The sequence below is a fragment of the Crotalus tigris genome, unplaced genomic scaffold (genome assembly GCF_016545835.1).
Source record: "Crotalus tigris isolate CLP2741 ecotype Arizona unplaced genomic scaffold, ASM1654583v1 scf7180000019608.391392, whole genome shotgun sequence".
Classification (NCBI taxonomy): domain Eukaryota; kingdom Metazoa; phylum Chordata; class Lepidosauria; order Squamata; family Viperidae; genus Crotalus; species Crotalus tigris.
In genome coordinates, this window is record NW_024097621.1 from 82,952 (window position 1) to 104,644 (window position 21,693).

The window sequence follows — 21,693 nt, forward strand, 5'->3', positions numbered from 1 at the left end:
CTAGGTTCTTCCTGACAGTCTTTTTGCTGGTCTGATGACTCCCCAATCTTCCCAGCCTTTTTCAGAAAAAAACCTGGTTAAACAAACCTTGTCTTTTATTTGCAGAGGATACCTAGCGTCAAATGTTATCTGTGGCATCCAAAAACTGTTCCGTAGAATTGTCCATTAAATCAATATGTCAGTGCAATAGGCTGTAAAACCTATAATCCCCCCTCAGTTATGCTGGATCACAATTCCAAGAACCTTCATACAACATACACAACAGATCTGAAGTAAGGTAACAAAGACATTTTTTATTACAGTTGTGTTCCTCTATATCAGTGGTTCTCAACCTTTCTAATGCCGCGACCCCATAATACAGTTCCCCATGTTGTGGTGACCCCCAATAAGTGACCCCCAACCACTTATACATCACCGGGTGCCAGGGGCATGGCCAAAGAAAAGGGGGGAAAAATGGCAGACAGCCTTGTTTGGCGACCCCCATGAAATGGTCGTTCGACCCCAAATGGGGTCCCGACCCACAGGTTGAGAACCACTGCTCTATATATTCAAATTGCAACTGGGAGATTTCTTTTCTTTTTTCTTTTGGTTATATCACAACCCTGCAAGTTAAAGAGAGGCCTGGTATTACTTTAAAAACCAGTTTTAGATTTATGATTAAGTTTTGCACATGCAAACATAAATGTTACCCCTACTGTAAATAAACTGTAAATAAACTACTTCCCAAATACAAAATTAATGTACATAGAGTCAGTTATATCTACATCTGTAAATCAGTTTTACATTTAAACTTCTTTACCAACTTTCTAGTCATGTGCACTTTAACAGACTGACTTAATGGCTGTTCATCTTTGTCTTAAACTGTCTGTTCATCTGTGTCTTAAACTGTCCTAACACCCCTACAGGGGAGATGGATAGCATAAAAATTCAATAAATAATTAAAACAAATTTTAAAAATCCAATACTGCAGGGGTTCTCAACCTGTGGGTCGGGACCCCATTTGGGGTCGAACAACCATTTCATGGGGGTTGCCAAACAACGCAGTCTGCCATTTTTCCCCCCTTTTCCTTAGCTGTGCTACTCCCTCTTATTCTATTGGCTTTTGAAAGCCAATAGAATAGACTCTCTTGAATAGAGTCTAATTCTATTGGCTTTCAAAAGCCAATAGGAATTGTACAGGCTGTCTCTGCCCTGCTGAGCCCGCCAAAAGTCCCATTCTGCAAACGGTGCTGCACCAGTTGAGTAGTCCTCGACTTACGACCGGTTGAGTAGTCCTCGACTTACGACCGGTTGGGGGGTCGCGGCATTAAAAAGGTTGAGAACCACTGCAATACTGGATTGAACATGTTTCACTTCTCATCCGAGAAGCTTGTTCAGAAAAGAAGTGAAACTTTTTCTAGAAAAAAAAAACCTAAGAAAGTCCAGTTGTGTTTTGAAAGGTGCCTTTTCAAAAGCGCCCATGGGTTACTCTTGTAATGTCTTCAATAATTTCAGAAAGAAGACATACAAGTCTTAAACATCATGTAGATCTGTGTTTCTCAGATTTGTCACTTAAAGATATATGGATATCAACTCCCCAAATTTCCAGTCAGTGCTCACTAAACTCTGTTTTCTTCTCTACCCTGACCTTTCTCATCCACACAATTCTAAGATAATGTCTGTTAACTATGGAGTTAAAATATCATGTGCTGTCCTTGAGACAGTACAAAATAATGCTGGCATAAAACTTGCTATTTCCATTGCAGATCTCTAACATGGCCCCTACAGCATCTGTTGCAAGTCAAAAGGTGAATGGTGTTCTCCTGATTTGTGTACTGTGTCAAATATAACAAGTGGATTATTGGCTTTCTCTTCTGCTATCTCTTTTCATCCTGTCACTACCAGCAGGGAAAACATTCATCAATCAGGGCACTGCAGAACAAATGGAAAGAGTCTGTTTCAGAATCTGAAATGGGCTTCTGTGAGCCATTTTGTTTGCCTTACTCCTCCACCCCCTTTGATCACCTCCCAAGTTCGAATTCTGTGGAATAAGGAAGTATGTGGGGAGATGCCAGGACAAAAATAGCTGGAGAAAGAATAGGCAGATCTGCCTTGATTGTGCAACCAGTGAAGTTGTACAAAAGGAGAAATGAAACTGATTATTTGCTAAGGCTGCAATCAACCACCTCCCTTACTTAAGGAACAAAACCTGATTGAAAATGGTGAATACAAGAAAATTAGCAAATAAGCAGAAGCACATCTCTTTTCTCAAATAAAATAATGGAACTCTGCTGTTTTCTCCTCTTCCTTGGTCTCTAAAACAATAAAATAGGTGATGGGTACGAAACTCATGAAACAAACTGCTGATGGAGAAGACAAAAGCTGACAGAGCAATAACTACATTGAAGCTGATTAATGAGGAGAGGGAAAGGCTACATCAAATACACCTCTGACCATCCAACTGGTCATCAGAGTCAAAATTAATCAGGAAACACAACATTTATTTAAACTATTAAAACTTATTAAGCCAATCTCTTTCATGAGTTGAGAATCAGATGAAAGGCTCAGTTGGAGAAAAAATAAAAAACAGTTTTGGGACTAGATTGTCCCATGTCAAGTGGGTGTTCATATTTAACAAACTATGTGGGTAAAAGGAAGGTCTTCCTACCAGCTTGAGAAAATCACAGGAGAAGCTCCTTTGTTACTGAATTCAGACAACACAAACCTCAAGCACTTGGTGATTACGAGTCACTGTTGACTCTTAACTCTTGGTTAAGTTATCAGTTAATTATGCTGCACAGATGTATATACACAACACAACTAATCTTTCTTGATTCTTCCGATGCTGAATTTGAAACAATCTTGACACACCAGAATTTTTTTGTCTTCTGAAAGTCTAGTTTATCTGATCACTGCAGTAAAGAAGATAATCTTTGTGAGTTCCTGTCTCTCACTGATCTTTTATGTTAAAAGATCCTCTGGTCCTTCCCCTTTTCCTTAGTTTCCCCTTATCTTCTTTCTGACTTAAATATTTTTTTAGTGATTTCAAAATCTTAATGAGTCATCCTGAAGTGAGAACTGCTTTTCTTTTAACTTATTAAATTATACAATGACAACATTTTAAAATGTGGTGAGGCTATCAGATTTTCTTTAAATTATTATGGCTCAACATTATACAATCCTGAATATGTATATGTTCCAATTATGTATCTATGGAATATGCCTAATTTTAGATAAATAAGTGTAGTTTGCAGAGTCTGCCAACACTCAGCTAGGTGAAAGCTCCCTATTTAAAAAAGGTTTTCAAAATATTCTCTGTGATACACTATGGAAGCAAAATGTGAACTTAAAAAAAAATAGAATAGGAAGAGCATTGACACCTTTGAACTTTGGTGTGGGAGGACATTCCTAAGAATACTGTAGAAAACAAACCAATGGATCATTGAATAAATTAGTCCCGAGTTCTCATCTGAGGCACATTTCTTAAAATAGTAAATGCTATTTTAAAGCTGATTCATCCAGTTTAAAGACATCTTCCTGGAACACACACACACAGATACACACACAGAGAGACACTATCTGATCAATCAGTGCTGAACTCTTCCTGCCCTAGAGCCTTCTGTCTGTTTTATGAGTCCTTTTGTATTTAAAAGCCAATATATTTTCCACTCTTAGAATGGATGTTCTTATAATCCACATAAGCAGTTGAAGTTTGCATCATAAAAATGACATTAAATTCAGAATTATTTTTGTTCTTGCACCAGAGTTTGTGCAACTTGTCTCGTAAGAACTGGCTGTTTATATAATCATTTGAAGAACAGTATGAGTAAGTAAATTCTATTCTACTCTACTCTACTCTACTCTACTCTACTCTACTCTACTCTACTCTACTCTACTCTACTCTACTCTACTCTACTCCACTCCACTCCATTTCATTCCATTCCAAAATCTATTCTGATCAAAGTCTTCCTTTTTAAATGTAACAATCCAAATATAGTTGGAATGTCCACACACATACTATATATGTAACACCATTGCTCTGTTCTTTATTCCCAGCATTTGCTATTCAAAAGTGTAGTCAATAAGTTACAACTTATTTTATATTTAAAACATGTAAGCTATCTTCCAAAGATGGATTGATTAATGTCTGTTCTTTAGCTAATTAGAATTTTTTTTATTCTGTTTGAAACCAGGAGAAAGAAAGGCAGGCATCTTGGAAAGAAGTTATGAATGACTTCAAAAGCAGCAAAGAAGACTTTGAAAAAACATTATTCCACAAAATCTAGTTATGCAGTGACAAAGAAGGTATAAAAATGTTGGATTTTGTCTGAATAATTTCTGCAGAATTAGAAAAACATATGCTAGCCATTATGAGGTAACCTGCTTGTCATAATATTGCTAAATACTTTTCTGAGAAGGAAGAAAGGAAGGAAAGGGAGTGAAAAAACAGAATCAAAACTTTGAAGTATGAATTAAACTTAATTAAATCATTGGTAAACAAATACATAAGAGACCATGTGCAAAAATAATAATAAAATACCATAAAATAATTTCCAGAAGCCCAAGCTGCTGATCTTGCATAGGCATTTGTTGATGTATGGAATAGGAAACTATTAAGTGGACCATTGACCTGATTCATCTTGTTGGGTCACATAAAGCTTGAGATTTCTCCTTGGTTCTTTGGAGATCTCTATTTAGGAAGGAAACAGCCGGAAGGCAAATATGGAAGATCTTCGAGACACATCTGTATCTCTTGCATGGAGCCAATAAAAATTGTCAGTCATCCAGATAAAGTTGTCATGTCAATTGGACTTCTTTTCTTGTTGGTTCAAAACGTTTCATTGCTTATCAAGACTAAAGAAGCTACTTCAGAACCAACAAAAAAAGAAGTCCAGTTGTCATGACTCAATGTCCAGATTCTTGCATGAAGGTGATTGTATCCTCATCCAAGAGGACCCTTTACAGACTTATTGTCAACTGCTCCAGAAAAGTAATTGTTGAAGTGTTCAAAGAGCAGCTGTGATGAGACTGTGAGGAAAAAATAGTTACGATGTTTGGCCAAACAGAAAATAGCTTTTCATACAACATATATAATATATACAATACACTATCTGGTCCAATTGTATAGATTCAGTTTTAGTTTAAGAGGCATAGAAATGATGCCCATGTCATTTGCTACTATCCGGATGGGGCTTATTCCGTGATATGGGAATAATGCACAAGTGTCTTGGTATAAAAGGCTCCTAATTTTACTTCTACACTAATCACTCTGAGCTCCCAATAACTAATCAGGCAAAACATGTTCATGAAAAGGGATAATAGGGTACAACTCAATTAGGTATGTAGCCTCAATGTAAAATGGCTGTGAAAAAGGCAGATTTCATGCTCAAGGTCCTTAGGAAAGCAACTGCAAATAAACTGCAGAAACAGTAATCTTCTATAAATTTATAGTACATTAGATACACTAGAGAACTTCAGCTGGGTTTTATTTCAAACTGAATTTTAAATCATCATCATCGTCGTCATCCTTGGGAAGGACTGAATAGGTGGATAAAAATGCCAAATCTAATCTAAATGATTAGAGGACTGGAGGCTAAAACATGAAGAACGGTTACAGGAACTGGGCATGGCTAGTCTAGTGAAGAGAAGGACCAGGAGAGACATGATACCAGGGTTCCAATATTTGAGGGGCTGTCACAGAGGAGGGGATCAACCTATTTTCCAAACCACCTGAAGGGCAGAAAGGAATAACGGATGAAAACTGATCGAGAGATTCAACCTAGAAATAAGGAGAATTTTTCTGACAGTGAGAACAATCAACCAATGGAACAGATTGCCTTCAGAAATTGTGGGAGTTTCATCACTGGAAGCTTTCAAGAAGAGACTGGACTGCCATCTGTCAAGAAATGGTGTAGGGTCTCCTGTTTTGGGGGTTGGACTAGATGACCTACAAGGTCCTTTCCAACTCTATTATTCTATTCTATTCTATTCTATTCTATTCTAATTCTAATTCTAATTCTAATTCTATTCTAAATATTTGGTTGGCTGTGCAACACAAATCATAATAATAAACCTGGAGGGAAATAGAAAAGATGAGAGAAAAAAAGGAAGGCATATTTGAAGTTCTAAAGTTTTCCTTTGGGGAAAATAAAAAGATCGACACCATAACCATAACCATAACACCGAGCTAGTGGCACTTTCAAGCAGGGGCCAGGGATAAGCGGCGCTTGCTTTACCGGGCTACAAATAAGAACCTTGGACGTACAAATCGCACACATCTGGAGAGCATCTGGCCGGGGAAAGTCTGCTGGGCAAACTAAAGCATCACAGCCGGTCTTCTCCATTCCTGGGGGGGGGGGGAGATGGGGATGATCGCCCGTGGGTGGAGAGCCGCCCTCGGTTTGGCTCGGGGTAAGAGAACAGCGAAAGGACAGCGAAGGGCCAGAGAGGAAGGAGGGGGCGCTGCCCAGAAGGGCGCCTCCTCGCCGGGGTTGGAGGCTGGCCAGGGAGGGGCCGGGCCTCTAGGGCACTACTTGAATCTGGGTGGCGTCCGCGCCGGTCCAGCTCCGCGTCTGCCCCTCACCCGGTCTCGTCGCTAGGATGTCTCGGATGGCGGCGGTCGTTCTCCTGCTGCTGCCCGTGTTCTGCTCGGCTCGTCCCCAGGCGAAGTTCGAGGCCACCCAGGCGCAGTTTATGCGGGTCGCTCAGACGGCCATCCAGTATCTCAACTACCATCAGGGCTCGCCCAGCTATCTCCGGAGCGTCGTGTTCCTCGGGAAGACCTCGGTCAGGGTAGGTAAGGAAAAAAAGAGTCCAAGCTCCCGCCTTGGAGCTAATGGCGGCGGGGAAGAAAATCCTCTCGGCACGTGTTTCCCACTGGTCCTCTCCAGTTTCTTTACGTACAGCCCGTCCTCCCCCCGCCGCCAAAATTGCAAGAGGGGGCTGCGAAAAGGAGCCTTAGGTATATCTTAAAGACTGGCTTTTGTCCGGAATATGATCAGTTCTGCTTGAGCAGGGGGTTGGACTAGAAGACCTCAAAGGTCCCTTCCAGCTCTGTTGTTCTGTTCGAGGAATTTGCGAGGAAAACAAAAGTTACCAACGTTGCTCAACGACGTCCTGTATATTTCCTTAGGAAAATTGGTCTCTTTAAACCTCTCTCCCTCTTCACTCCCCCAAACGAACTTCGATTTCGTTCATTGGTAGAATTCTGTGTAATGTTTGGCTGCCTGAAAAAGACAAACCGCATCTGAGTAGCCTGGCATAAACTTCTCTTTGGGAAAGACAGATCTGACAATCTGATGCCCTGAGGAACTAAGAGAGTCCCACACACAGGATTGGGAGGGGGAGATCACTTTGGGGCAGTGTTTCTCAACCTTGACAATTTTAAGGCATGTGGACTTCAACTCCCAGAATTCCACAGCCAGCAATGCTGGCTGTGGAATTCTGGGAGTTGAAGTCCACATGCCTTAAAATTGTCAAGGTTGAGAAACACTGCGGGGAGTATGGCTGAGGTTGAACTAGTGACGGCAAACCCCACCAACACCAACCCAATAGGAAGGAAGAATGACTTCATTCTTTGCTTCTTGTTAAAGAAGAGTTTTCCAGTTAGAGATTGCTATTGGTTATGTTGGTGTTGGATCCTACTTACCATGCAGATAAGAGTTTCTCCGTGATGATCTGTCCCTAACTTGGTTTTTCAACAGTGCTCTGTATTGTTGCTGATTTTCTTCCCTTTCACTCTTCCAAGATCCTTTCCTAGAGAACTAGATCTTCACATATTGTGTCTGAAGTAGGATAATTTGAGCCTGGTCATTGATGCCTCTAATGACAATTCTGTGCTGATAATCCATTTGTTTTATTAACTGTCCAAGTATTCTCAAGAATCTTCACCAACACCAAAGTTCAAAAGGGCCAATACTCATCTTATCCTGCTTCTTCAAAGTCCCAATTTTTTGCTTCCACATGGACTTCCATTTGCATCTGTGAGTGTCACAGAAAATACCATCACTTTCATGATTCTGATTTTTGTATGTAAAGTTTTGGTACATCATGGCATCTAGATATATTTTCCAAGGCTTTATGGCTGGTTTACCAACTTGCAGATCCTTTGCATCTACAGCTATCCAGACAATCTCTTCAACATACCATAAGTTGTTTCTTCCTTCAGTTTTAAAATTAGGTTTATCTTCTTTCAATCCAATTTTTTAAATATGTAAGATAACCTTGGGGTGACTGCCTTGCTGAATCCACTACTGAGAAAATGCAGAGTGCCCTTGATAAGAATTGTACCCACTCATCAGTGGGGGGCTTAAATGCCCTTGTTTGACTTTTCATTTGCAAGTCTTAAGCAACATGGTTCTGTAAGTGGAGAATAGGCATGGAGAACAGGGAGAGAGTAGCACATCTGCTTATTCAAATAACGGAGTTCTTACACGAAGAACATTGTGATGTCCTTTCATTAACCCCCCTTTTGCAAACAATATGCTTAGAAATGAATGTGGCTAAGGCAGAAAAGAGTACTTTGTGAGACTTAGAATCTTTTGTCACCTGATAAAAATCATGCTTAAATCTGAGCTTTTAAGTGGCTACCATTGTTAACAAAACAACATTAAAATAGAATAAATATGCTAACAGCAGTGATTGCAATAATTTACTGCATAAATTACCATCAACATGTAGAGTGATATTAAAAACTATATTCTTTTTTAAATGTTTCCTCTAGTTTTGTACCCCACCCACAATCCACTAGAGTTAGGTGACCAATAATTTAAATAAAATAATTACATTGATACTCTTATAACTAACCACCCACCATTTAACTCGAAAAGAGAAGTCTTTTTCTTGAAGGTATTTAATCTTAAAATCTTAGTCCTATCTGGCTTTCAGCAGATTAGAGGTAAGAAGGCAAGTGAGGTGATTATTTCTTGCTGATTCCACACCAAACAGTCTAGAGGCTCAGATAAAATCTTAGGACTATCAAAACCAGCCAGCATCCTTTACTGGTCCATAATGGGATGAGCCTTCATGAATAGAATAGAATAGAACTGGAAGGAATAAACCCAAACTGATGGCATTTCCTTCATTCTGCGCTTCATCTCTGAGAACTCCACACTTCCTAAGCACTAGTAATACTACTGACCTATAAAGGATCCTTTATTTTATTTTAATCCTAAATGGGTGGACATTACCATAGATTTTAGGTGAGTCACCACAATCTCTAGACAAGTCACCTTAGGACCAGTTCCCACAGCTTAGTAAAAGCTAGATCACCTGGTTCTTACATCTGGGTTCATACCTGGTTGGTCACATTATTTGAACTCTTTCCACCCATTAGAACTCCAGTATTCCCAGCTACTCTGGCCAAAAGGAGTTGTAATCTAATTAACACAGTTGGCCTAACACATTCTAATAGAAATGCTGGCTAGGGAATTTTGAGAGTTAAAGTCCACACATCTTAAAATTGCTGAGGTTGAGAAACAGTGATCTAAAAGGGACTAGTTAGGGGAAAGCTGAATAGTGTGATTAGCCTTTCAGCCAGTAAGTCACTTATTTTTCTTCTTCTTTGCTGATTAATTGCTGATTAAACAATAGTTGGAACACCGGGAAAAATTAAACTTTAAGCATTAAACTTAGTTTGGGAATGTAATTAATGTAATTCTGTCTCCATTCTGTCCAGGAAAAAAAAAGGTTTTGTAGAAGCAGAATAAACCAACACTCTACCTTCTTAGGATTCTAGAAACATATATCCCTATCAGTAAGAGACAGCAAATATGAAACTGTCATCTAAGTTTATACATTGTGTTTATTCAGCAAACTATAGTGAAGCAATATTGTGATGTCAATATGAAGTAGACTGTCCCTAGTGTTTCTTAAATCTTCCAAAAATGTTTGAAAGTAGGAGGGTGGAAAGATGGGTTGTCACATAGTGCTAAGCTATGGTTTGTTTAATCATGATTTAAACTGCTACTGCTTGGATTCAAAAATATACCAACCCCAACCAAGTGTACTTCATTATGGGTTAATACAATATGACCATAATCAGAAAAATAATTGTGAATTTTAGTCATATCTCCATCCTTCATATCCAGCTTCATAAAAATATCAGAGTCTAAGTGTCAACCTTATCCGGATGGTTAAGAAATGCTGCATTTAAAATCACTTTCAGGTTATAATCTCTGCCTGTGTATCTTTTCTTATTTTGCAATAACCTACACAATATTATATAAACTCTCTGTAGAAACATTTTTAAGCAGGCAGCAAAGACCTTGAGATATTTTCTTTTTATCTCTTATGTTTACAGAAGAAGAAAAGATAAAAGTAAGCAATCTCTGAAATATTTTACAAAACAAACTTACTGCCTGGCCAAAACTGAAAGAGAATATTTGTTAAAATTTCCTTTTCATCAGATGTTTGCTTTTGAATGCAATGTGCACTGAAGTTATTCTTCTGAGGAAAATGCCATTCCTTAATTTAAAACAAAAAAGTAAAGGCACTACAGTTTTATGCGTTCAAAATACTTGTTGAACTGCTTCTTTGATGCATGTTCTGCATAAATTGTTGGGAATTATAAAAATATTCTGTATCTTTTATATTTGCTTGGTGTAGAAAAACTCGGTGGACGTGAGCCTTGCTTTATTTTATGTTTCTTGACTGACCGCGAAAGAATTTTGATCTCTCCAAAATATTTTTCACAATACTATTTGGCTCATTTCATGTGTTTAAAAAAGTTGTTTTTGGGATACTATTAGGATTTATTTTGTGCATTTACTGAAATCAAACAAGGAGCACAGTAGCTCATGTAGTTAGGAGACTGGGTTGACAAGCAGCAGGCCTTTGTTCGAGGCCAGAGTGCTGCCATGGGGCAGGGTGAGCACCCATCCTTCACACCAGCTCCTGCCAGGGACATGAAAGGAGCCCCAACTGGGCATCCCCCAGGCAACGGTGATGTCATCTGCTAATTCTTTCAACCCAGAAACACCTCGGTACAACCCCTACAAGACCGTAAACTTTTAGCATTATGTGATTGTTAGCGATATTTATATTAATTATATTATATATTTTATATACGACCCAAGACAATTCCTCTTCACTCATTGCAGCCCCAGCAAGCCAAATATAGGACAGCCATATATATGCTAATGTTTCATTCAAGACCTTGGGCTGATTTTGTTACAATAGATTAAATCTGCTGCTTCTATGACTGTTCTTCGGCTGAATCTGGGCTGGGTTTCCCTTTATTGTTTCCACTGTGAGGAAATCTGATTGCATAAGCCAAACCCACTGAACTGCCACTAACAGTTTCCTTCATTTTTCTCTGGAGTTAAGCAAGGACATTTCTGAGTATATTTAGACAGGAAACCATATAGAAGTTCCAGGGCTTAGATGAGATTGACAAGTTGAAAAAAATGAAAGAAAGCTTTGAGTGTTGCCATCGGGAAAATTTCATGGATGTGGTCACCAGCTGTTTTCAAAAACAGCTCTTGCAATTGTGGGTACTGTTTTGGAATGCACACAACAGGATTGTCACATAAAAGCAGGGGCGGAGAGCCTAAAATTGTGATTAGCTGAAAAGGCAGGACTGAATATTTGACAAATACAATTTTCATTTCAATAAATGAAATATTGCAGTGATCAATCTTGAGTCCACTCCTCATTATTTTTAATTTTACGCTACGTTAACTGAAGTTTAATAATGAGAAGTAATAATTCTGCTTTGGTCATCATGATATGTGAAATACCGTGCCCAGATCTAGTACTGCGCTTTAGGAAGAATTCAGGGAAATTTGGATCAGATTAGGAAAAGAGTACTGAAGATGATTAGGGCACGAGAATATAAACCACCAGAACAGAGATTAAAAAAATGGTTTACCCTTGAGAAAAGACAGTTGAGGGAGGGCTGTTTATTTAAAATATTTATATACTCTTTCACATAAAAAGAAACTGTTCAAATAAAAATTGCATTTGTGATTTAAAACAATAGGTTAAAACAATCAATATTAAGATGTTACAAATCAAATGCACCATCCAAAATAAAAACAGTGTATTGAACAATAACAGAAACAGATTATACTCAACTATCTGAAAGGGTGACCCATAGATGACTGTTCTTCCATTCCAGAGTACAGGGCATAGAAAAGTGGTTTTAAGTTACAGGAAAGCAGGATCTGATGCAATCTTAGAAAAAACTTTCTGACAGAGCAATTTGACAGTGGGATTGAGATAGTCATAGGCTTTCCTTCTGCAGATACTGTATGCTCAAGATTACTAGACAGCCACACTCTGGCTTCCTGCACTGAGTAAAGGAAGTAGATTCAGTCACTTGACTACTTTCTTCCAGATGTACAGTATGTCTCTCAGATAGCAATAGCAATAGTATTTAGAATTATATAGCATCCTATAGTACTTTACAACAGGGGTCCTCAACCTTGGCCACTTTAAGACTTGTGGACTTCAACTCCCAGAATTCCTCAGCCAGCAAAGCTTCAACTCTGGGAGTTGAAGTCCACAAGTCTTAAAGTGGCCAAGGTTGAAGACCCCTGCTTTACAGCACTCTCTGTTGCCTCCATCAATCTGGATCCGCATTTTACCAACCTTGGAAGGATGGAAGCTGAGTCAACCTTGAGTCCATCAAGATCGAATTCCAGGCTGTGGGCGGAGTTAGCTGCTAATCCCTGTTGCTAACTCTTGGATGTATTTGACTATACAGGTAGCCATCGACTTACAACCAGTTGGTCAATACAAATGACTGCTCAAAATTACAACAGGCCTGCAATGGGTGCTTTATGGTTCTAAAGCACTTCTGGCTGTCCTAAAATGTCATGCCACATAAAGAGCCCCCAAGTACCCAAATGTACATGACTGTACTTGGATACTTGGCATCTAGCTCATCTTTACAACCCAATCCCATATTTAGCATCTAGCGCATCTTTACAACCCAATCCCAAATTGACAGCAATTTACTGTGTTTTTTTCTTGTTTCTGGCAAAAAAAAAAGGTCATTCAGAAGAACGGCTTTGCATTTATGACTGCCATCATTTGCTTAACAACTGCCACAAAAAAAAAAGGCAGTTAAGATCAGATCTGGTCACATGGTCACATTATGACCATAATGACTTATGGCCAGTAATCAGGTCCGGTTGTGATGGTAAGTCAAGGACTATCTGTACTCTAATGCTGAAGCAACCCTAAGTATTACACAAGTCTGTAAAAATGAGATCACTTCCTTGAATACAAAGTTCCAGGAATTTTTCAGAAGCTAAAACTGATAGGGAACAAATACATGATGGATCTTCATTACATATATTTAAATGCTTACATTAGCTATTCATCATTCTAACTTCATTACAAAATTAATGCAGGACCTGTTTGAGAATACTGAAATATCTTTTTTTTTAGAATGATAGGCACAAAACACAAAAGACTCATTACATCCCAACTGCATACAGTTTTACTAAGATTCCTGAAATGATAGAAAAGCCATACACAACAGGAGTGTAGCATAGATCCTATATAGGATTTTTTTTAATGATCTGCCACTTTAAAGGGTGTTTGTGCTGTGTGTGCCATACATATGTGAAGTGTAACTCTACCTTATATGTCTTGCAGAATATCCCAGGAGTTGGACATCAGTACTTTGTGGGCTTTTATACAAAACACATTCAAACTGGGGTAAGTGGATTGCTCTACTTAGCTATTTCTGCAATAGAATTCTTTTTCTGGTATCAATGCACCAAAAACCAGCTATGATATCAGCTTTGTTCAGCATCATGTATTAACAAATGCCGTAGAGTGCTTGGATACAATGGGCTCCTTATTGTATAGCTGAGCAATATCCATCCATCCATCCATCCATCCATCCGATTTATATAGCCACACATCTCAAATAGCAACTCTGGGCAGTTTACAGTATATGAAAACAATGCAAAACATGGGCTTTAAAAAGCCCTTCATGACATGGGTCCAGGCTATCTGAGAAATTGCCTCCTCCCAATGGGATTAGCTCGCCCCACTCATGTTGGCAGAAGGGACATGCTGCGGACTCCTTCATCCATGGAATTTCAGCTGGCAGGATCCAGAAGAGCCTTTTCTGCTGTGGCTCCCGCCCTGTGGAACATCTTGCCTCCTGGGTCAGATTTGCTCTCACACTTTTGGTCTTCCGAAAGGGCCTGAAGACCTGGTTCTGCCAATTGGCCTGTGGTCCTAATGGAGACGTGGCATGTTGGAGGTGGCTAATGGAGTAGAGAACACCCCATCTCCTCTCTGTGCACACTTTGCACCCTCCCTCTCCATACTGCTTAGTTTGATTTTAATTCAATTTTTAAATTTAAGATCTTCATTTATTGTTTCATTTTGCATTTTATGCAATGTCTGTAAGCTGCCTAGAATTGCCTCTGGTGAGATGGGTGACATACAAGCTTGATAAATAAAGCACAATACATGCAGCAGCTGAGAAACTAAATCAGTGTAGTACAATCCAAGTTTTCGCCCCCACTCCAATCCTATGTTTGGGAATATAACTATGTCTTAAGGACCCTGTGAAAATCTGACATGGTTGAGGAAATCTAAACTTGGGAGGAATGGCGTTCCACATGGCAGAATCCCAAAAGATGACATTCTTCAGTGACAGGACCTGCAGAATGCCTTTTCTGTTGGATCTAATTGGGTGGGAAGAAACAAGTGGGGGAGATAACCTAACTCTGTACCATGAAAGGCTTTGTTTATGACAACCGGCACATATGGAACCAGAAGCACATTGGCAAGCATTGTAGCTCACAGAGCAAAGCTTTAACATGTTCACCCAGAGACATTTTCATAGCTGTCAACATCAAAGCATCTGCACCAATTGCAGCAGCACCACGTGGACTGCACTGAAGTCATCCACTTGAGAGGTGATTTTGAGCAGAAACGCTGAGGCTAGGAAAGAAAATATAAGATGAAGTTGTGCAAAAACCTTCCTGGCCATGGCTGCCAGCTATTCCTTAAATGGGAGCTGCCAGTCGAGGAGGAAATCCAGAATGTGCATCAGTTCTAGCTTAGGGCAGTGGAACCTCATCCAGAACAAGAGATGGCAAATCCTTGGCTCCTTGGAACCTTAATATCCAGTCTTGCTAGGATTGAGCTGAACCTGTCATTCCCCATCCAGACTCCCATAGTCTCTAGACACTAGGGTAGGATCTTCGTTGAATCATTTGGTCAGCCAAGGGCAGAAATGTGATGCTGGGAATCCTTAGCACTCCACTGGGCCCTGAGACACCCAGCAAAGCGGGAGCTGTGGGATAGATAAATACCATGGAATCACTTCACATTGCCCCCTTCCATTCCCAATCCAAGGGGCAGAAAACATGTCTACCTATTCTGTGTCACTGCTAATCAGAGGACTGTAATCCATGCCAGTCCAAGAGGCAGAGATTTATACTTTATTTATATTACTTATAATATAAGTAATATTTATTTATTTATATTTATAGATGCCTCCATTAAATGACTGAGGGGATACTGTTGTAGCAATATTTGCTGCCCTGAAATATGGGATAGTGAGTGGAGAAGTAGGATTTAATTCCATGAAAGCTTACCTTCCTTTCCATGTATCTATCTCTGACAAAGCTACATTTTTCTTACTACATTATGCTTGAATTTCCCTCCATCTTTGGCATCTTTTTGGAAGAAATAAAGTGCAAATAGAACCCCTGGTTACTCTGACAGGAGCTTTTATACCTATAGCAGAGTGTCCTGGCTCCATCAGAGCCCGGTTCAGAAGAGGAGGAGGAAGAATTGGAATCAGGACCGTCTGACAGGGATGTTTGAAGAGATCAGGGGCCGAGAACAATGCTGTCCCAGGATCCTCATGCATTGGAGAAAGTGGTCAATCAGATGGAGAGCTGGTTGCCTTCACAGACACAGGGAAGGATCAGCTGCTGACAGTCAGTGGTGCTGATAGGCAGCAGATCCCCTTTGATGAGGAGCAGCTGCCTTCCCCACTCGATCCAAGGGCACAGAGAATGTAGTGTAGGCAAGCTCAGAAGGGCTGCAAGATACTTAGGAGAAGGTTGCCCCACTCTTCCTTACAAGGAACACCTGGAGTAGAGTGACTTAAAAAAAAGCCATGGGGAGTTAGTCTAAGCCAGGAACAATTGTTTGTTTTGACTTACACTCCCCCGGCTTTGATTTGTGCCTTTTGCCTTGTCTTGCCTTGAGGATTGCCTTCTGTCTTTTGCTTTGCCTAGCCTTGAGATCTGCCTTTTGCCTTGTACCTTGTCTTTGCCCTAACGACCGCTTTTTGTCTTTTTCACAATCTACTGCTGGATCTGGACATAAGAACATAACAAGGAAGTTTGGAAGAAAATAACCCCACATTTTTTGTTTGTTTGTTTTAAAGCAAAACCTAGGGAAATGCAGTGCAACTGTACTCTACCGGAAGAAAATATCTAAGCCAGTGATTGAAATCAGTTGCACAGACAACAAAGGTGGAGATCAAATCAAGGAGGAGGACTACAGGCTATATAGGAAACTTCAAGGTACATCCTGGGCAGGGAATCTTTTTCATAAGCACCCAGGACTGCATGCTTCTCCCCTAATTAACCAGTTTCTAGATTCACACAATACATTGCGCAATGAATTGACCAAATGATCTGATTTTGCAAAATGCGCTAAGCTGCAATTTTTTTTTCGTGAGATTATGACATGCTAAGTTTGGTTAGTTTTATCTTTAATTTACTAAAACCGGGCAACAGGTTCTCGATCTAAGATGCTCTCTTACTTTCCGTGTTGATCTGGCAGATGTAAATATCCAAAAGCTGACTACAGGTAGTCCTTGAGTTATACAACTTGCCCATTATGGTTGAAAGTCAGGAGGGCTATTAAGTGAACTGTCTCACTTAACCACCCATCCCTGCTCTCCCCAGCGCATTTGTTAAATGGAGCCTGGGGTGACTCAGGTGGGGAAGACTCTGGGAAGCGTAATTCTGGCACAAGCCCACCTGCCTGTGGTTTCCCAAGTCCATTCCTTACACTTTGATATACTCCCTGCTCCACTTCCCACCCCTTGGGGTCCTTACAACCATTTGGGCCTCCTCCCTGTCAGCTGTCACCAGTCACCAATCGCTGTTACTTTTCGAAAGTCTCCAGAGCTCAGAAGATTGGGCCATGTGGCACAATCCCACAAGCAATCATTTTTTTCTGAGTGAAAAGTAATGCTGGTGAAGCTCTTGGTTTCCTTCACTAAGGCTAGCCTTAGCTTTGCCGGCCTCACTCAGAAAAAGACATCACTTGCGGGATTGTGCCATGTGGCTGATCAATGGAGTGGCCTGTCTTCCTCTTAGCTTTGGAGATCTTCAAAAGGTGAGTGAACAGTGATGGGAGATGGGGACCAGTACCAACGGGGTAGCAAAACATGCCTAATGCTTTTAGGGACCCGGCTGGCAAGGATGGGGGGTGAAATAAGCAAAGAGGACATGCTACATCTCTGCAGTTGGTCATAAGGCCACTTTAGCTGACTGTGTTCAGCAGGTCAGCGGTTCAAATCTCACCAGCTCAAGGTTGACTCAGCCTTCCATCCTTCCGGGGTAGGTAAAATGAGGACCCAGATTGTTGGGGGCAATGTAAATATATATATACATTGCTTACTGGTGTACACCGCTTAGAGAGTGCTTGCACTTAAAGTGGTATATAAGTCTCATAAATAAATAAATAAGGGTGAACAACCACAGGATGCTGCAAGTACCTTTTGGGGAGGGTCTATCGTAAGACTGAACAGTCAATAAGTGACTGGTTGTAAGTCAAGGACTCCCTGTACTGGATTATTAATTTGATTAGCAGTCTAGCTTTTTAAAAACAACACATGCAACCACATCTATGTGTATAGTACTTTGACTCTGTTCCCAAATAACGAACAGTTCTGATTTTGTTTTTTAAATCACACTCTTCCATTGGAGATTTGCAAAGATGACACTTATTGGAGATGATATAAATGCTAACCAAGATGTATCTCTAATTTCATCCAAGAGATGAGTGGGTGTTTGCAACTCATTTGTAGCATCTCTGCCTCTTAATACAACATATTAATGTTTGCTGATAAAATTATCTTTTGACTCTACATGAGAAAACCTTGAGCTTGCAAAATACAGGTAACAACACCCTCAAATCTAGCTCGACTCCTAATAAGGTGGACCTCCTTATAGTAATATTGCCTCCTTTATTCCTTTCTCTACGTTTTGTTCCCCTCATCTCCTGCAGACGCATCGTCACCAGACGAATTAAAATATTTCGCCAACATTGGCAGCAGTTACATTGCATGGAAGGAATCAACTGAAAATGTGGGTTATGTCATGAGGGAAATCAAGGATGCAAAGAAATGGGTAAGTGACAAGAAAAGCTGTATGTAAGAACCACAGGCCTATTTAATTAATCAGTAGTTACACTGAACAACCATCCATTTTAGCCTACCATGTTTAAGCTGAACCTTTGTTTAGTTTTTGGTTCAGTGTGGTTCAGGGAAAGCTCCTGTTAAATAAATGCCTAAATGAAAAATGTGTATAATAAGTTGTATGCGACTAAGAACTAATCAGATATTAGAAGTTCACTTTCTAAGACACTGGTGGCCTATTAAGTACAATGGCTCCATAATTTTACTCTCTGGCCTGGTTCAGATTTAATACCAAGAGTTTCAAGAATAGATTGAACAACCGTGTGACCAGGAGGTGTAAGGTCTCCTGCCTTGAGCAGGGAGTTGGAATAGAAGATTTCCGAGGTCCATTCTAGGCCTATGATTCTATGCTCTATGAAACACACATTTTATAGAGTAGAGAAAGCCAAGGACATCGACAGTGAAGAGGAGGTAAGGTAAGGAAAAGAAGACACTGGGAAGGTTTGTGAGCTGGTGATGGGTCAGTTAGATAGCTACTGTTAACGTCCTTGGCTTCAAGCATATCATATCGTACCCCTACGTATTCCGCTGCTCCCCAAGCTCTCCAGGGCAGCCTTTCTTAGCTGCCAATGTTTTTAGCTTGAAGTACCACATAAAGAGAGACAGAACTAGAAAGACATGAAGATAATGCTGATCAAGTTCACAGGCTCTGTGGAAAAAGAGGAAAGTTACCAGCCCTACTTGCTCCTTGACCCTCTGGATTTTGTTCTGGCCCAAAACTGGAAAAACAAAAGTGTTCCAGAGTTCAAGTACTACCAAACCATAGCCCACTTTGGATGGTTTGGCAGAACTTTTGGAGTACAACTTAGTGGTATGGGATATTGTAAAGAAAGATGGTTTTACTAAAATGCCAGGAAACATCCAAAGAGCATATAAACCATTCTGCGCACTCAATACAATATTGATCTCAGCATGCACATAGTACCTGAATGCTAACAAGATGCTCTTTAAATATAATTATCTTCTCCAGCCTTCTTTATTCCAACCTTTTTTTCCCCTTTTCTGCCCAGTTACGTGACAACACACTTGAATTTGACTACACCGTTTTGATTGATAGTGATGTCTCAAAGGTATGGAAGCTTCATTACTCAACACTTTTGTTTTTATAAAATAAGTGAGCCTTTTATTTTAGCAGTATTGTTTCATTAAGCGAATTAAGTCCAGTGACCATATAATAATCATTCCAATCCATTTTGTAAGAACATTATGATCAGTGAAGAAATGTATAAAAATAGTTTATTCAACAATTCTATATATGCTTATTCTAAAGCAAATCCTGCTAAATGCAGTAAGGTTCATACTCAAGGAATTAAGTTTAGGATTGCAGCCAATACATGCACACCCTAAAATGCTACTGGAATCAGTGGATTTATTCCAAGCAGACTTACTCCTGTCATTGATTATTTTTACAGAATCTTTCCTGTCTTATGCATATTACCTGGAACCTGGAGCTGCCAATAAAAGTGAAATATGAGTGCATTTCAGAAGACACTTCTGCATATGGCTCTGGGCAAGAATCAGGTTCTTCTCCTGATTATTTCTTTGAAACTAACTTTTAAGTAGGGAGGGAAAATCCTTCCATTTAATGCAGTTGTAAACATTTTTACAAAGGTATAGCATATCTTTTATTAATATTCCAAATTCAGTATTGAGAATCTTCTATCTAAATCAATGCAATCTGTCTGGATGCTTTGCACTAGTCACTTCTGATTTATCATAAATATCTCTTTGCTGGTTAATTTAATAGAAATATTCATTTTTACAGATATTTTTATTATTGTATATGGAAAAACTGCTGATGTGTTGCTACGTTTTTGGTATTAGAAGTAACTCACTATAAGGCATTTTTTAAAAATATGTATGAACAAAGATCTTTGAAATTTTAAACTGCCATTTTAAATAAATATTTGATAAAATATTTTTACATTTTGGAAAATATTTGATGTTGAGATTTAACTTATCTTCAATAAACGGACAAGAATACATTTCGTCTGTGTCACTTCATGTTGTACTACTTGAACTACAATATTTCAAAATTTCCTTTCAATGTTTTATATAAGGATGTTTAAACAGGGTAAAAAATGAAGCTTGATTACTTCACGTTTTTCTGAGATATACGAGTCCAAAGCAAGCTTGCCAGAAGTCTGCCAGCAGCCTTCTAATTATGTAATTTTAGGGAGAGTAAGCTAAAATTTACCATAAATTCTTCAACTAATTATTATTTCAAAATCTACAGGAAAAAAACTTACGAGTAAATTTTGCAGAGCTGAATAGAAGATAGAAACAAGCTAATAAATGTCAGTGCGAACTACATAATATATTGTTTTTTGAAAGACAAATCACATCTGAATCTTTGTGTAAGCAGTAAGGGGTTTTAACACCGTCCCATAGTCCAGGCTCTAATCTTCTGCATCTACGTGCATTAGAATTAAGGTGTCTGATTGCAAGTGACACTTGCTTCAGAGGCGAACTGCAGCTGCATACAGCTTCAGCTCCACTGGAACAAAGGCGTAGAGCCTTTTTAAACATATAATTCAAATCCTTAGGTTTAAGACTGGATAATTTTTAAAAACCACACATTTAAGTGTTAATTGCAGAAACTGTATTTTTATATGGACTGAAAACAATCTAATTTCCCTTAATTGCAATGAGGATCTGTGTACAATTAGATCAGCACTAATACCTGGTTTTAATACTTTAATTTCCACTGAATTTACTTTTGTGAGCTATGATGATAAGGCCAACAAGAGAAAAAATCCTGGAGAGTGGAGCACTATCACCTATTATCTGAAGGCAATGTCAAATGATATTATTCCAGGTTTTGCAATATTGCCCGTTTGCTTGTCCATAGAGTCAAGAATCATGACACTCAAATTGAAATGCACAAGTTAGTGTTTTAAATGCAAAATGTAGCATGGAATTAATCCAGGAAGTCTAATCTAAAGTGTAGATTTATAGGTAGTCCTAGATGCATGACTGACCACTAAGTGACTGTTCAGTTATGACAGTCTCCGCCCCCCCCAAAGATGCTTACAACACGATTTCAAAATTACAATAGCCCACCTCCATCCCAGTCATGTGATTATATTTTAGATGCTTTGCAACAGGCTTACCTTTACAGATGTTTGCTGTGTCCTGCAGTCACATGACCACAGTTTTCAATGTTTTTTGCAAGTTTCTGGGGTTTACTTCTGGTTTCTGTCAAAAAAAGCCCTTTGGGTAAAATGGATTCACTTGACCACCACGTCTTCTTAACAACTACCACGTTCACATAATGATCACCATGTTCACTT

At 39.4% G+C, this 21,693-nt stretch overlaps 1 protein-coding gene across 1 annotated transcript; it reads left to right on the top strand.

The window, feature by feature from the left end:
• Positions 1-6,428: 6,428 nt before the first annotated feature.
• LOC120317346 (ovocalyxin-32-like) lies at positions 6,429-20,385 on the top strand. Its single transcript, XM_039363885.1, has 6 exons — positions 6,429-6,771; positions 13,585-13,647; positions 16,355-16,493; positions 18,211-18,332; positions 19,411-19,470; positions 19,813-20,385. The coding sequence occupies exons 1-6, from the start codon at positions 6,580-6,582 to the stop codon at positions 19,957-19,959; spliced, it is 723 nt and encodes a 240-aa protein (XP_039219819.1). The 5' UTR covers positions 6,429-6,579; the 3' UTR covers positions 19,960-20,385.
• The last annotated feature ends 1,308 nt before the right edge of the window (positions 20,386-21,693 follow it).

Excerpts from the sequence above, each read along its gene's own strand:
- LOC120317346 (XM_039363885.1), top strand. The coding sequence starts at position 6,580 with ATGTCTCGGATGGCGGCGGTCGTTCTCCTGCTGCTGCCCGTGTTCTGC. Across the intron at positions 18,333-19,410 it reads TCAAGGATGCAAAGAAATGG|TTACGTGACAACACACTTGA; the intron begins GTAAGTGACAAG and ends TTTTCTGCCCAG. Across the intron at positions 19,471-19,812 it reads TTGATAGTGATGTCTCAAAG|AATCTTTCCTGTCTTATGCA; the intron begins GTATGGAAGCTT and ends TTATTTTTACAG.